The sequence below is a fragment of the Colobus angolensis genome, unplaced genomic scaffold (assembly GCF_000951035.1).
Source record: "Colobus angolensis palliatus isolate OR3802 unplaced genomic scaffold, Cang.pa_1.0 Scaffold18, whole genome shotgun sequence".
Taxonomy (NCBI): domain Eukaryota; kingdom Metazoa; phylum Chordata; class Mammalia; order Primates; family Cercopithecidae; genus Colobus; species Colobus angolensis.
In genome coordinates this window covers 7,937,493-7,951,469 of record NW_012114932.1, presented here as the reverse complement: position 1 = coordinate 7,951,469, position 13,977 = coordinate 7,937,493, and the positions used below count along the sequence as shown (strand labels likewise).

The 13,977-nt window shown below is 44.4% G+C and overlaps 1 protein-coding gene across 1 annotated transcript in view; it reads left to right on the top strand.

The window, feature by feature from the left end:
- Positions 1 to 13,977, top strand: part of OSBPL1A (oxysterol binding protein-like 1A) — a 237,844-nt gene that overhangs the window by 19,768 nt on the left and 204,099 nt on the right. The window contains exons 2-4 of the mRNA XM_011939267.1: positions 704 to 826; positions 9,239 to 9,324; positions 10,658 to 10,732. Coding sequence (XP_011794657.1) covers positions 706 to 826; positions 9,239 to 9,324; positions 10,658 to 10,732 — 282 coding nt within the window. The 5' untranslated portion in view covers positions 704 to 705. The remainder of the gene's footprint in view (positions 1 to 703; positions 827 to 9,238; positions 9,325 to 10,657; positions 10,733 to 13,977) is intronic.

Here is a 13,977-nt window from a genome sequence, read left to right as displayed (position 1 = left end):
GAGTAGCTGGGACTACAGGCACCCGCCAGCTCGTCCAGCTAATTTTTTGTATTGTTTAGTAGAGACCGGGTTTCACCGTGTTAGCCAGGATGGTTTTGATCTCCTAACCTCGTGATCTGCTTGTCTCAGCCTCCCAAAGTGCTGGGATTACAGACTTGAGCCACTGCGCCGGGCCGATTTATTTGTTTATGTATAGCCACTTCAGGATGTTTATCTGTAATGAGTTTCTATTCAGAATGATTTTTTGCACAGTTTTGAATGTGTTAGTTTACATGTTAGTCTTACAGTATTCCTATATGAATGGTCACATTTTGACTTTATCTCTAATTTTGTTTTTTCTTTTTATGTCTAATTTTTAATGTAATAACCATTTGCATAATACTATGTATTTGACAGAATGCTTTCACATACATAATCTTATAACGAACAGTTTATGAGGCTGGTTGTATTTTGCAGATGAGGAAACTAAAGCCTTAAGAAGTTAAGAGACTTGCCCAAGTTTCTAGTATATTGCTTCAATAATAATAGGAAGGGCAAGGGGTCTCAGGCTCAAGTTCTCATCCTGCAATGGATTTATTCAGTTCTTGTGTCTGTCTTATCAGCTGCAAAATAATGATTATTTCCCCTTTCTATATTAGCAGGTAACATCTAAAAGCTAATTATGTTCTTAGATAATAGCAATATTATTATTTTCTTAATCTAGAAATGAGCACAGAAGCGGAGCAACAGCTTCTCCATCACGCCAGAAATGGCAATGCTAAAGAAGTACAACAACTATTAGAGACCATGGCGAGGAATGAAGTGATTGCTGACATTAATTGCAAAGGTAAACTTTGAATGGATTTTGTAGCTTTCTCGTATGAGTCTGCACCACTCTTAGCATTTATGTAATGCTAACCTTTCTGATCTATCATGTAATTAATCTCTCTCATGCTAGGAAGAATCCCACAGATTGGAGGAAATGTCTCTCCTAGTCCCCTCTAAGTCAGAGAAAGTGAGGTCCATTCTTAAAATTGTTATAGATCCCAAATATTACAAGCCACAAGGGTGACCCTAGCCCACAGGATATATCCTATGATAATTTTTTTTCTTCTTGAAGACATTGCAGTTGACCTAGCAGGTTTGAGTGTTTACTGTGTGCTCTGGAGATAATGATGAAGAGGCAGACGGGATCCCTGCCCTCATTGAGCTTAGTCTGTAGATTAATAGATCAGACTAGTCTGCATTACAAAATATGCACCAGGATGTGGAAGTGCAGGTGTCATGGGGGAGGTGTGGAACTGGAACTGGAAGAATCAGCTTCTTGGAGGAAACCATTCTAAGGTGAAATGTGAAAGAGTAGGAGTTAACTAGGTGACAATAGAGAAGAAAAAATGGTTCAAGGAAGAAGAAACAACATAGCAGCCAAGTCATAATGTGCCTTGGGTAGCAAAGGGGCCAATACATCACAATCTTGTATCAAATGTGCAGAGAAATCAAACGTGTTCTCTAAAATGGCTCTGGTATTGTAATAAACCCCTTCATGTTCTCGGAGGTGTCGGGAGAGTAAATGTTAGTCTTTGGGTACTTCTGTCTTTTTTGTTTGTTTGTTTGAGACAGGGTTTTGTTCTGTTGCTCAGGCTGGAGCGCAGTGGCTTGCTCACAGCTCCTGGCAGCCTCAGACCTCTGGGCTCAAGCTTTTGTCCCACCTCAGCCTCCAGAGTAGTTGGGACTACAAGCACACGCCACCACGCCTGGCTAATTTTTTTATTTTTTGTAGAGAAGGAATCTTGCTGTGTTCCCCAGGCTGGTCTTGAACTCCTGGTCTCAAGCGATCCTCCCATCTCGGCCTCTCAAAATGTTGGGATCACAGGTGTGACCCACTGCATCTAGCCATACTTTTTTTAGTAGCCCTTTTGATAAAGTCTTGATCTCCCTTCCCCTGCATTTCCTCTAACTTGGCGTTCGAGTGTAGAGGCGAGCCTTGCTGTGTGTTTGTGCGGTGGAGAGGGCAGGGTTTCCTCAAATCTATGACTCGGCTTTGGTGCCTCAGCCACCCTTGTCTTCCTGGTGCTCCTTAAGCATTGGAAGCTGACGTGAAACTCAGGTAAAAAGTCAACGAATCAGGCCTCTCAGTGTGTCGTGTGGTATAGTAAGCCTCCTTGGCTGTATCAGGAGACTCTCATGTGGCTCGTGTTACCCTCCGTCACATCTTCATCTGGCACCTGGCCTAGGCTTGCTGGTTCAATGCAGACACACTCCTGTTCTCCTCTTGGGAGAGTGGCATGTGGGAGCCAAGGCCATGGCGGAAACTAGAATAGCTCTGGTTACCCAAAATGTAGCCTTCCCTCAGGACACCTGACTGAGTCTACTTTGATGCGGCACCTGGCAGGGGAGTGCTAAGGTGGGCGACCTAGACGGGGTCTCTTCCTGCATCCGGAAGCAGCTTGCCTGTTCTCCGTGTCTCCTCAGTGTATCCCACTTTCTGAGTGTAAGATCCAGAGCCACGCGTCTCAGCTTTTGTCTTTTCTCCTTCCACAGTTCCTCAGTCCCAGAAAGAGCCGGCTTCAGATGGATATTTTATTCTTTTTGCCAATTCCTCCTCTTGTACCAGGGCAGCAAACCTCATGACCTCACCCTCAGTGGGGGAAGAAATAGCATCTTTGCAATAGGGAAGAGACTGTGATCTGAGGATCTGGGTTGTCTAGAGACTGAGTTGGAAACAGGAATCTTAAAATGTCTTCGTTACGGAGAATGATCTGAGGAAAAAAAAATTTAAAAAATAAAAAATGTATAAAATTTCCCCCTATTCTTCAGCAAAGACTGGCTCTTTATCTTTACCTCAGGATTCTATTTTGAGTGCCAAAACATTTGATCATCCTCAGTGACCCTTTTTCTGTCTCCCCTTCCCACCTCCACCCGTGGTTGCCTCAGGCCAATTAGGAGAAAGTCGTCTACTTGGAAATGTAAAGCTGAGAAATATGTTAATTTTTTTTTCAATTTTCACCTCATTATACCTGTCAGTTAGACTTTATCTTAAGGGTAGTTTGAAGGGTTGATGCACAAGGTGACATAGTCAGTTGATGTGCAGTTCTCAAAGGAATGGGGAGGGGTGGGCAAGACCAGGCGTGAATAGTGTTTCCATGTGGGGGGTTCCTTCCTGGCATTTCTGGGTTTTCTTTCCTTTCTTTCTTGTTTTTCCAAATCGTGACAAATTGGGAAAATGGTATAAATTACTGTAATTCTCCTGTAAGAATTAAAGGTTAACAGTCAACACAGAGATGTTACTGTTCGGAAGGAATCCACTGATGTCAAGTTGAAAGTGAGGGAAAGAAGGGCTGATGTGAGTGGAAAGTGAAAGTCAGCTTTTTTAGGGTCTGGGAGAGGAGGATAGAATTAGTTTTGCTTGTAGCTGATGTTGTGTTACAAGTATGTGTTCCTGGTCCTGTCTGTTGCTAGTGTGAGTCATTCTTGCAAATAAAATAAGTATTAATATGTATATATGTCCAGGCACGGTGGCTCGTGCCTGTAATCCCAGCACTTTGGGAGGCTGAGGTGGGCGGATCATGAGGTTAGGAGATCGAGACCATCCTGGCCAACATGATGAAACCCCGTCTCTACTAAAAATACAAAAATTAGCTGGGCATGGTGGTGTGCGCCTGTAGTCCCAGCTACTCGGGTGGCTGAGACAGGAGAATAGCTTGAACCCGGGAGGCGGAGCTTGCAGTGAGCCAAGATCGTGCCACTGCACTCTAGCCTGGCGACAGTGTGAGACTCTGTCTCAAAAAATAAAATAAAAATTACTATGTATATACATAATATACTTTTTGTAAATTCTATGAGTGATGTTCCAAAAAATAATAAATTTTGGAAGCAAACTAAGTACTTACATTGGCAGTCTCAACACACAGTTCTGTGTACTGCTGTCACTTTACTAGGTGGTCCAAATGTGAAGTTTTTTGAATATTTCCCAGTAATACCTGCTGGTGTTTTAGTGTTTTAATATTCTATATAGTGTACTGTTCTTTGTAAAATACTCCAAAGCTTGACGTTTCTTATTCATTGAACACATCCTTTTAGATATCGATAAGTTGTGAAAGAGTATAAAACTTGTTTGAAGTATTTTAAAAGGAAATGTAGGATCTTGGAAATTTTTTCTTTTTTTGAGACATAGTCTTGCTCTGTTGCCCAGGTTGGAGTGCAGTGGTGCAATCTTGGCTCACGGCAACCTCCACCTGTTGGGTTCAAGCGATTCTTGTGCCTTAGCCTCCCAAGTAGCTGGGATTACAGGTGCCCACAACCACACCAGGCTAATTTTTGTATTTTTAGTAAAGACGGAGTTTCACCATGTTGGCCAGGCTGGTCTCCAACTCCTGACCTTAAGTGATCTGTCCGCTTTGGCCTCCCAAGGTGCTGGGATTACAGGTGTGAGCTGCTGCGCCTGGCTGGATCTTGGAAATTTTGATTTCTTGATCCACAGTCCTATTTGGAAATACTAGATGTGAAGACACCAGGTCAGAAGCTGTCATAGGAAGTGAGAGGAGACAGTGTGGTTTGGATGGGGGCAGAAGCAGTGGTAATGGAGAAAACTAGATGTAATGAATATTTAGGAGTTGGAGTCAGTCAAGCTAATTGAGTGGGGGGTGAAAAGGAGAAAGGAAGGTGCTGCTGCTGTTGAGTGAGAGGTGAGGGGAATGAGGGGCCATCCACTGTGAACACACATGTGGGAGGGGCCTGGTGGTTCCTGTGGGTATGTGTATGGAGGACAACAGGTGAGTTCAACTTTGTGCTTTCTGGGCCTGAGCAACCCTTGCCCAGCCCAATGGAGATGTCTAGTGGACACTTTGGAGATGGAAATATGGATTTTGAAGTCAACAGCACAGAAACAATGGAAGCAGTGGGAGAGGGCCATGAAATACCTCTTTTTTTCTTTTTATCTTTCTTTCTCTCTCTCTTTCTCGCTCTCTTTTTTGTGACAGGGTCTTGCTCTGTCTCCCCTGCTGGAACGCAGTGGTGTAATCATGGTTTACTACAGCCTTGAACTCCCAGGCTCAAGTGATCTTCCCACCTCAGCCTCTGGAGTAGCTGGGATTACAGGTGTGCACCACCATGCCTGGCTGATTTTTGTATTTTTTGTAGAAATAGGGTTTCACTACATTGCCCAGGCTCGTCTTGAACTCCTGACCTCAAGCAATCTATCCGACTTGGCCTCCCAAAGTGCTGGGATTACAGGTGTAAGCCACCATGCCCAGCTGAAGTACCACTTTTGAAGTGACCAGTAATGGACTAGTCGGGGAAAATAAATTGTCCAAAGGATATGGAGAAGTAGTGCCAGAGAAATGGGAGGACCCACAGGGTACAGGGCTGTGGCAGCCAGGGAAGAATGTGGCCGTGCTGTCCAGTGATGCAGTGATGGCAGAAACCTGTCCCGGGACCCATTTCTTGATAAAAACTGAGGACGGTGTTCATGACCTGGTGGAAGATGAGCTTCATCTGCAGTGGGTGGGGGTTGACAGGAAGGAATGTTGGGTAGAAAGAGCCAGTGAAGAGTAGAATGGGGAGAGGGAGGGACGCAGTAGCTGCCAGGGAGCATGGAGTAGGGAGGGTTTCATTTGTGTTTCCTCATTAAATGGGAGAGATCAGAGCATTTACTCCTTCCCATGGCAACTAAAGGGGGAGAGGTTGAAGACAGGTGAAAAAGGAGGGCCTGAGAAACAGGAAGGGATGGGCTCCAGGATCCAGGAAGAACGATTAGTCTTAGACCTCAGGAGGAAAGTTTAGCAGAGTGCCTGTAGATCGAGGGGGAATGGTTGATTTGGTGCTAGAAGCGCAGGGAATTCTATGAAAGCTTCTGTTTTCTCTGTGAAGCTGAAATACATCATTTGCTAAGGTAGAAATTGTCTGGGTAAAAGGCTTGAGGAGAATAGTGAAGGACTGAATTACTTTTTTTTTTTTTGAGACGGAGTCTTGCTCTGTCGCCCAGGCTGGAGTGCAGTAGCCGGATCTCAGCTCACTGCAAGCTCCGCCTCCCGGGCTCACGCCATTCTCCTGCCTCAGCCTCCCGAGTAGCTGGGACCACAGGCGCCGGCCACCTCGCCCGGCTAATTTTTTGTATTTTTAGTAGAGACAGGGTTTCACCGTGTTAGCCAGGATGGTCTCGATCTCCTGACCTCGTGATCCGCCCGTCTCGGCCTCCCAAAGTGCTGGGATTACAGGCTTGAGCCACCGCGCCCGGCCTCTGAGTTACTTTTTGTTGGAACATATGAGAGATGCTTGGACAGGGCCTTACAGAAGGGCCTTCAGCTAGTGTGAGGTCCTGAGTTTATGGTGTGTAAATCCACAGGGCTCTGTTGTTTTTCTTCACCATTGATTAGCCACCTGGGTGTGATTATGGAGAAACTGGGCTCGTATACTTAGCAGGCTTTGGAGGTTTTTTAGGCTGCTGTGACAGATATTATAGTGAAGCCAGGATTTTCAGAATATGATAAAGAAATGTTGAAGTGAGGGATTAAAGAATAGACACTGAATGTATTGAAGGAAGTGAAGATGGAGGGTATTTACATATACATGAAAGTGATTAGGCCTGACACAGTGGCTCACCCCTGTAATCCCAGCACTGTGGAAGGCTGAGGTTAGAGGATCACTTGAGCTCAGGAGTTTGAGACCAGCCTGGGCAACACGGCAAAACTCCATCCCTACAAAAGAATCCAAATATTAGCCAGGTGTGGTGGTGCATGCCTGTGGTCCCAGCTACTCAGGAGGCTGAGGTGGGAGAGTTGCTTGAGCCCAGGAGGTAAAGGCTTCAGTGAGTTGTGATTGTGCCACTGCACTATAGCCTGGGTGACAGAGGGACACCCTCTTTTGAAAAAAGAAAGTGATTAGAGCTGGGGGCTGGATAAATTGAAAAGAAAGTGTGGGGGATAGCTGTGTGGACAGGCTGGGAAGTCGGGAGTGCTTGGGAAAGTGGCTTTCTGTGTTCTGAGTCCAGGGGTGTTGGTGGCACCCAGGCTGTGGCTCTGGCAGTGGGTCCCTGACCTTAAGCAGAGGCATGGTTTGTGAGAAATGAGGGAAGCTAAGAAACTGACAGACCAAGGTGCTGAGTAGGCAGTTGGCTCCCTGAGGATGGTGGCAGGATTTGCAGCAGACTGAAAGTCTATATTGCCCGAAGTTACTTGGTGAGGGTAGGGCCACTGGGAGGCTGGCAGATGGCAGCAGAGAAGGCCAAGAGCTTTGGCTTAATGACAGAAGCCTCAAAGGAGGAGCTGTGATGTGAATGGAGAAGTCATCAACCAAAAGCAGTAGTAGGTTTTTTGTTGTTTGAGACAGTGTCTCGCTTTGTTGTCCAGGCTGGAGTGCAGTGGCACAATCATGGATCATTGCAGGCTTGACCTCTTGGGCTCTGGTGATCCTCCACCTTAGCCTCTGGAATAGCTGAGACTGCAGGTGTGCACCACCATGCCTGGCCAATTTTTTTATTCTCTGTAGAGATGGGGTTTCTCTATGTTACCCAGTCTGGTCTTGAACTCCTGGGCTCAGGCAGTCTGCCTTCCTTGGCCTCCTAAAATGCTGGCATTATAGGCATGAGCCACCATGATCGGCTAGTAGTGGGAGTTTTGATGTGGAGGTTCACATGACTTCTGTTCAGTGAGGTACAGTGGGGATGGGAGACCCCACCTGAGGAATAAGTGGGGGTTCCTTATCAGGATGAGCTAGGTTTCACTAAAAACAGAAAGCAAAAGATAGGTTCAGTGAAAGAGACTGAGGCTCTGGGATTTATTGACTGTGTAATTAGGGGTTCCACAGAGCACACACTTGAGAGGAAACAGATGTAGGAGTTTGGGTAAATGGCAAACAATCCCAGGGACACTCTGTTGGCAGCTGCAGTCCCTTGGAGGGTTGTTAGAGGCCTGTTGTGGGTGTGCTGAGGTTGGTGGCTGAGGTTTCTGTGGGTTCAGATCCTGGAATCCAGGAGCTGAGGGTAGTGTGTCATGTAAGTAAGGTACTGCAGCCCACAGTAGCTGTGAAACCATTGCTCCTTCCCTGCAGTGGCCCCTGGAATAACATGTTCTTGGGCTGTAACAGCCCCATCATGGCAGGTGATTTTCGGATTTGATAGGGCTGTATTCGCTACAGTCTGACTGGGAATTGGGGGAAGCTTTTGGGCTATCTCAGCTCTAAATAGTGCTCTGTATATGTTTTTTTGCTAAATTGAATTAGTTTTAGTTTTTGCAACATTCAATTGTTTATGCCTTTCCTCAGCTCTACTGCTAGGATCTGACACTTAATTGCCTTTAACTTTGATCATCTCTTTCACCTTGGCAACCCAATATCCTCAATAACTGAGACTTTATCTGCAGTCAAAGAATCCACTTTCTAGCACTATCTGTAGAGTTCATAGCTTTCCAGATTGTATTAGTCCACTTTCACACTATTATGAAGAACTACCTGAGACCAGGTAATTTATGAAGAAGAGAGACTTAATTGACTCACAGTTACTCAGGCTTACCAGGAAGCTTGACTGGGAGGCCTCAGGAAGCTTACAATCATAGCGGAAAGTGAAGGGGAAGCAGGTACAGCTTACCATGGCACAGCAGGAGAGAGAGAGACAGTGAAGGAGGACGTACCACACGCTTTCAAACCCTCAGATCTCATGAGAACTCACTGTCACCAGAATAGCAAGGGGGAGATCCGCCCCCATGATCCAGTCACCTTCCACCAGGCCCCTGCTCCAATTCAACATGAGATTTGGGTGGGGACAAATCCAAACCATATCCCAGGTGCTGCAGGAAATATTCTTTACTGACACCTGTTGTGGTACAGGTGTACAGAGAGTTGCTATGCGCTGCCTTCATCTCCTCCATCCACCCTCCTGATACAGGTTTTCAAAGAGAGTTGCTTGTTATGAACAATGTCAAGAAAACCCCTCTTGACCTGATGATGGCAAGATGATTAAAGACTCGGAGCCCTAGAGGCAAGAAGCTGCTAGAGATCATCTAGCTCGAATGTAACCCCCGTCCAGTCTCCCTCTACCCCTTTAGAGGTGAGGACATTGAGTCAGAAGGTGGCACCAGATCTGCACCTTGTGAGTTCTCGTCCTTTACACCCATTACACTTCTTACAAGGTCACATACCTTGCCTCTCACTCATCAGCAGTGCTTTGCAAAGGAGAATATTGAGGTCACTTGTTATGGAGAAGTTAATTTTGTTGTAAAATTACCTAAATATAATCTAAAAATACCTTATATTTTTCCATTTTTAGGAAGAAGTAAGTCTAACTTGGGCTGGACACCTCTACATCTGGCATGCTATTTTGGACACAGACAAGTGGTCCAGGATCTGTTGAAGGTCTATTTATGACTAATTTTTAATGACTACAATAAATATTATGGTTACATAAATTTTTAGATGAAAGTCTTAGAAAAGCCACCTGAGCCACAGTGACTTATTTAAAGCAATAGTTTATCATTCAAGACACTTAAGTGTTCTTTATTGAATACATGAATTAGGTTAGCCTGGTTAACTAAAATTGTATGTTTAATCATTAGATTTTTATATTACTAGCCTTTAAAAATTATAAAAGTGGGCATATTAATGAAGATAATATTTTCAGTTTTATGAGTGTGACAGTTGAGAAAATAACCAAAGCACACCCTAAATAATTAAAAAATAATGTCAATACACAAATAAAAATTTAAAAAAAAACAGAAAAAAAGTCACGATCTCTTAGCACTGCATTTAACGAGAATTGAGAGTTCATATTTCTTAATTCTATGATGAATAACTTCTCACATTCTGATATTTCTGAAATTTGATTACATCTTACAATTCATCTCTATGTTTAAATAATGGCATCTTTTTTCCTGAAAACTTATTAAATTGATAATGGAGGAAATGCATTTCATTCAGAGATCATTCTCCTTTTATCAGTATGACTGCTTCTAAAGTAGAGTGAAGGTATATGGATTATTTTTTTTTAATCGAGACAAGGTCTCACTTTTTCACCCAGGCTGGAGTGCAGTGAGCCGAGATTACGCCGAGTGCAGCGGTGTAATTTCAGCTCACTGCAGCCTTGACCACCCAGGTTCAAGTGATCCTCCTGCCTCAGTCCCTCAGGTACTGGAGCTATAGGCACGTACCTCCATGCTTGGCTAATGTTTTTGTATTTTTTGTAGAGATGGACTTTTGCCATGTTGCCCAGGCTGGTCTCAGACTGCTGAGCACAAGCAATCCGCCCGCCTCAGCCTCCACGTGCTAGGATTACAGGTGTGAGCCACTGCGCCTGGCCAAGGTGTATAGATTTTTAATGAAAAGCACCTTTTTACTTTTTATTCTTCTACCTATCAGGTAGATTTTTACCTTCCAGGAAACCTACTATACACACACACACACACACACACACACACATACACATATATGAGATAGAGTCTCACTATGTTGCCAGACTTGCCTTGAACTCCTGGGTTCAGGTGATTCTCCTGCCTCAGCCTCCCAAGTAGCTGGGACTATAGGCTCATACCACCATGCTGGCTTTTTATTTTTACTATAAATTTAATTTATTGTTAGTAGTGACACCTGAACAGTATTAACAATTTTAATTTTTTAAGGCTTTAATGTATTTTGAAGGAATGATTTTCACCATTGTATATTTCTTGATATTTAAAGTGGTCATGTTTACTAGGCTGGTGCAGAAGTGAATGTGTTGAATGACATGGGAGACACGCCGCTTCATCGAGCTGCCTTTACAGGACGAAAGGTGAAAATCTTTCTATGTTCAATGTTTGTAAGTGAGGTATTTGGAAGAGTAGTTACCATTGTTTTCTCTATTATAACCATCTGACCAGCAACTGGAGAAAGCCACACAATAAAATGTATACACCAGAACTTTGGGTCAAAAGGCCACAAGATCTTTGAGTCGGACAGTGAGGTCAAGTATTAAGGTCATGGAGACCCCCATTCTGTAGCATCCCTGTGAGGAGATCATTTTGTTTCTGCTTGTGTACTCCAGCAATGGGGAACTCCTGATTACTCTTTTTTTAAAAAATAGCTTTATTGAGGTATAACTTACATTGCATAAAATTCACCTGTGATATTGTGAAATACATATTTGGTATTTGACCTTGTACACTAAAGATGTACAAAAAGATGACTGGCAACCCCTAGGTGGCTTCAGGATAGTGGCTGGTCACCAGAAAGACCAAGGCAGGACTCGGGGATTGGGACTTTCAACCCAACTTTGCAACCCCCAGGGAGGGTAGAGGGGCTGAAGGGGAAATTGCTTGCTACTGGCCAGTGGTTTAATCAATCATACTTATTTAATGGTGCCTCCATAAAAACCTGAAAGGACAGGGTTCTGGGAGCTCCTGGGTAGCTGAACATGTGGAGGTTCTTGAACGATCGCGCCCCAGCAAGGGCATGGGTGCTCCGTGCCCTTCCCCCATGCCTTGCCCTATGCATTTCTTCATCTGTATGCTTTGTAATGTACTTTATAATAAACCGGTAAACGTGTTTTACTGGGTTCTGTGGGCTGCTCTAGCAAATTAATGGAACTCAAACAGGGAGTCGTGGGGATCCTAACTTAAAGCCCATCAGTCAGAAGTTCTGGAGGTCTGGACCTGCAGCTGTGTCTGAGGGGTGGGGAGAAGTCCTGGGACTGAGCCCTCACCTGTGGGCTTGATACTATCTCTGGGTAGATAGTGTTGGAATTGAATTAAAGGACATACAGTTGGTGTTTGCTGCAGGACTGATGGCTTGCTTGGTGGTGGGGAGAACTGCCCCCACCCACATTGAACCACAGAAGTCTTCAGTGTTGCTTGCTGTGGTAGGAGAGCAGAGGAAAAGCATGATTTGATCACATATTGTAAGTGTGCGTTTTAGTGATTTTTATACATTTACACAGTTGTGCGACATCATCAAAATCCAGTTTTAAAACATTTGTCACCCCAGAAGTTTCCTCATGCCTGTTTATATTCATCCCCTGTTCCTTTTCCATGCTCCAGGGTACCACTGATTTGTTTCCTGTCTCTAGATATTAAATATTTGCCTTTCCTAAACTTTTTTTTTTTTTTTTTTTTGAGACTGAGTCTTGCTCTGTCGCCCAGGTTGGAGTGCAATCTTGGTTCTTGATCTTGGTTCACCTCCGCCTCCTGGGTTCAAGCGATTCTCCTGCCTCAGCCTCCTAAGTAGCTGGGATTACAGGCATCTGCCGCCATGCCCAGCTAATTTTGCATTTTTAGTAGAGATGGGGTTTCACCATGTTGGCCAGGCTGGTCTCGAACTCCTGACCTCAGATGATTTCCACCCACCTCAGCCTCCCAAAATGCTAGGATTATAAGTACGAACCACCGCACTTGGCCTAAACATTTCTTGTAAATAGTACCATACAAACTTTTGTGTCTGGCTTCTTTAATTTAGCATAATGTTTTTGCGGTTCATCCATGCTGTAGCATGTGTCAGTAGTTTGGTCTTTTTTATGGCTGAATATTCCAGTGTATGGATACGCCACCTTTTGTTATCTGTTCAAGTTTTATTGAAACAACTATCTTTTTGCATTGTATTGCCTTGATACCTTTGTTGGAAATCAGCTGACCATAATTTAAATGCTTCTGTATTTTTTTTCTTTTTTCTTTTTTTTTTTTTTTGAGACAGGGTCTCTCGCTCTGTCACCCAGGCTGCAGGGCAGTGGCACAGTCTCAGCTCACTGCAGCCTCTGCCTCCCAGGCTCAGGTGATCTTCCCATCTCAGCCTCCTGAGAAGCTGGGACTACAGGTGTGTGCCACCATGCCTGGCTAATTTGTTGTATTTTTAGTAGAGACAGGGTTTCTCCATGTTGCCCAGACTGGTCTCAAACTCCTGGGCTCAAGTGATCTGCCTGCCTCAGTCTCCCAAAGTGCTGAGATTACAGGTGTGAATAACTAAGTTTTGATATTAAACAGTGTAAGTTCTCTAAATATGATCTTCTTTTAAAAAGTTACTTTGGGTATTCTTAGTCCTTTGCATTTCATATAAGTTTTGGGATCATCTTGTCAGCTTCTATAAAAACATATATTGGAATTTGTATGGAGATTTTATTGTCTTGAATCTATAGGTTAATTTGTGGAGACTTGCCATCTTAATACGGATTCTTCTAATCCATGAATATGAAACCTCTTCATTTATTTAGATCTTCTTTAATTTATCTCAGCAATGTTTTGAAGCTTTTTTTCCTTTTTTCTTCTTTTTTGAGACAGGATCTCACTCTGTCACCCAGGCTAGAGTGCAGTGATGCAATCGCGGCTCTCTGCAGCCTCGAGGCTCCAGCCGTCCTCCTACATCAGCTTCCTGAGTAGCTGGGACTGCAGGTGCACACCACGATGCCTGGCTGATTTTTGTATTTTTTGTAGAGATGGGGTTTTGCCATGTTGTCCAGGCTGGTCTCGAATTCCTGGGCCACCCACCTCGGCCTCTGAGTGTTGGGATTACAGGCGTGAGCCACCACGCCTGGCCTGAAGTTTTCAACGTAGAGATCTTGCAGTCCTTTTGTTAAATGTATTAACCAGCCTGCCTTTAATCTGTGGAATCTGGAGTGAGTCTGGCCAGCTAATATCTCTGCTGAGTTAAAAAAAATTTTTGTAATTGTTTGTTTTAGAGACAAGTCTCACTATATTGCCTAGGCTGGACTTGAACTCCTGAGCTCTAGTGATCTTTCTACCTCAGCCTCTCGAGTAGCTGGGACTGTAGGCATGCACAACTGTGCCTGGCTTTCAGCATAGTATTTTAGGATTCATGCCTGCATCTGTGTAGCCTAGTGGTGAGCCCATATTTGGGCAGCAGCGGGCTCCATTACTCAATCCCCTTAGGCTTCTGCGCTCTGCCCTGGATGTGTGTGCAGGCTGGAGAGTGCTTTCAGAGTCCGGGCATTTCTCACTTCTTCCTCTGCTCTGACTTTTGCAAGGCCCCCTCTCCTTTCTCCTGCAGAGGTGTGGAGTTTCCCAGCAGCCTGGGGTATCTGGGAAGCTTGCC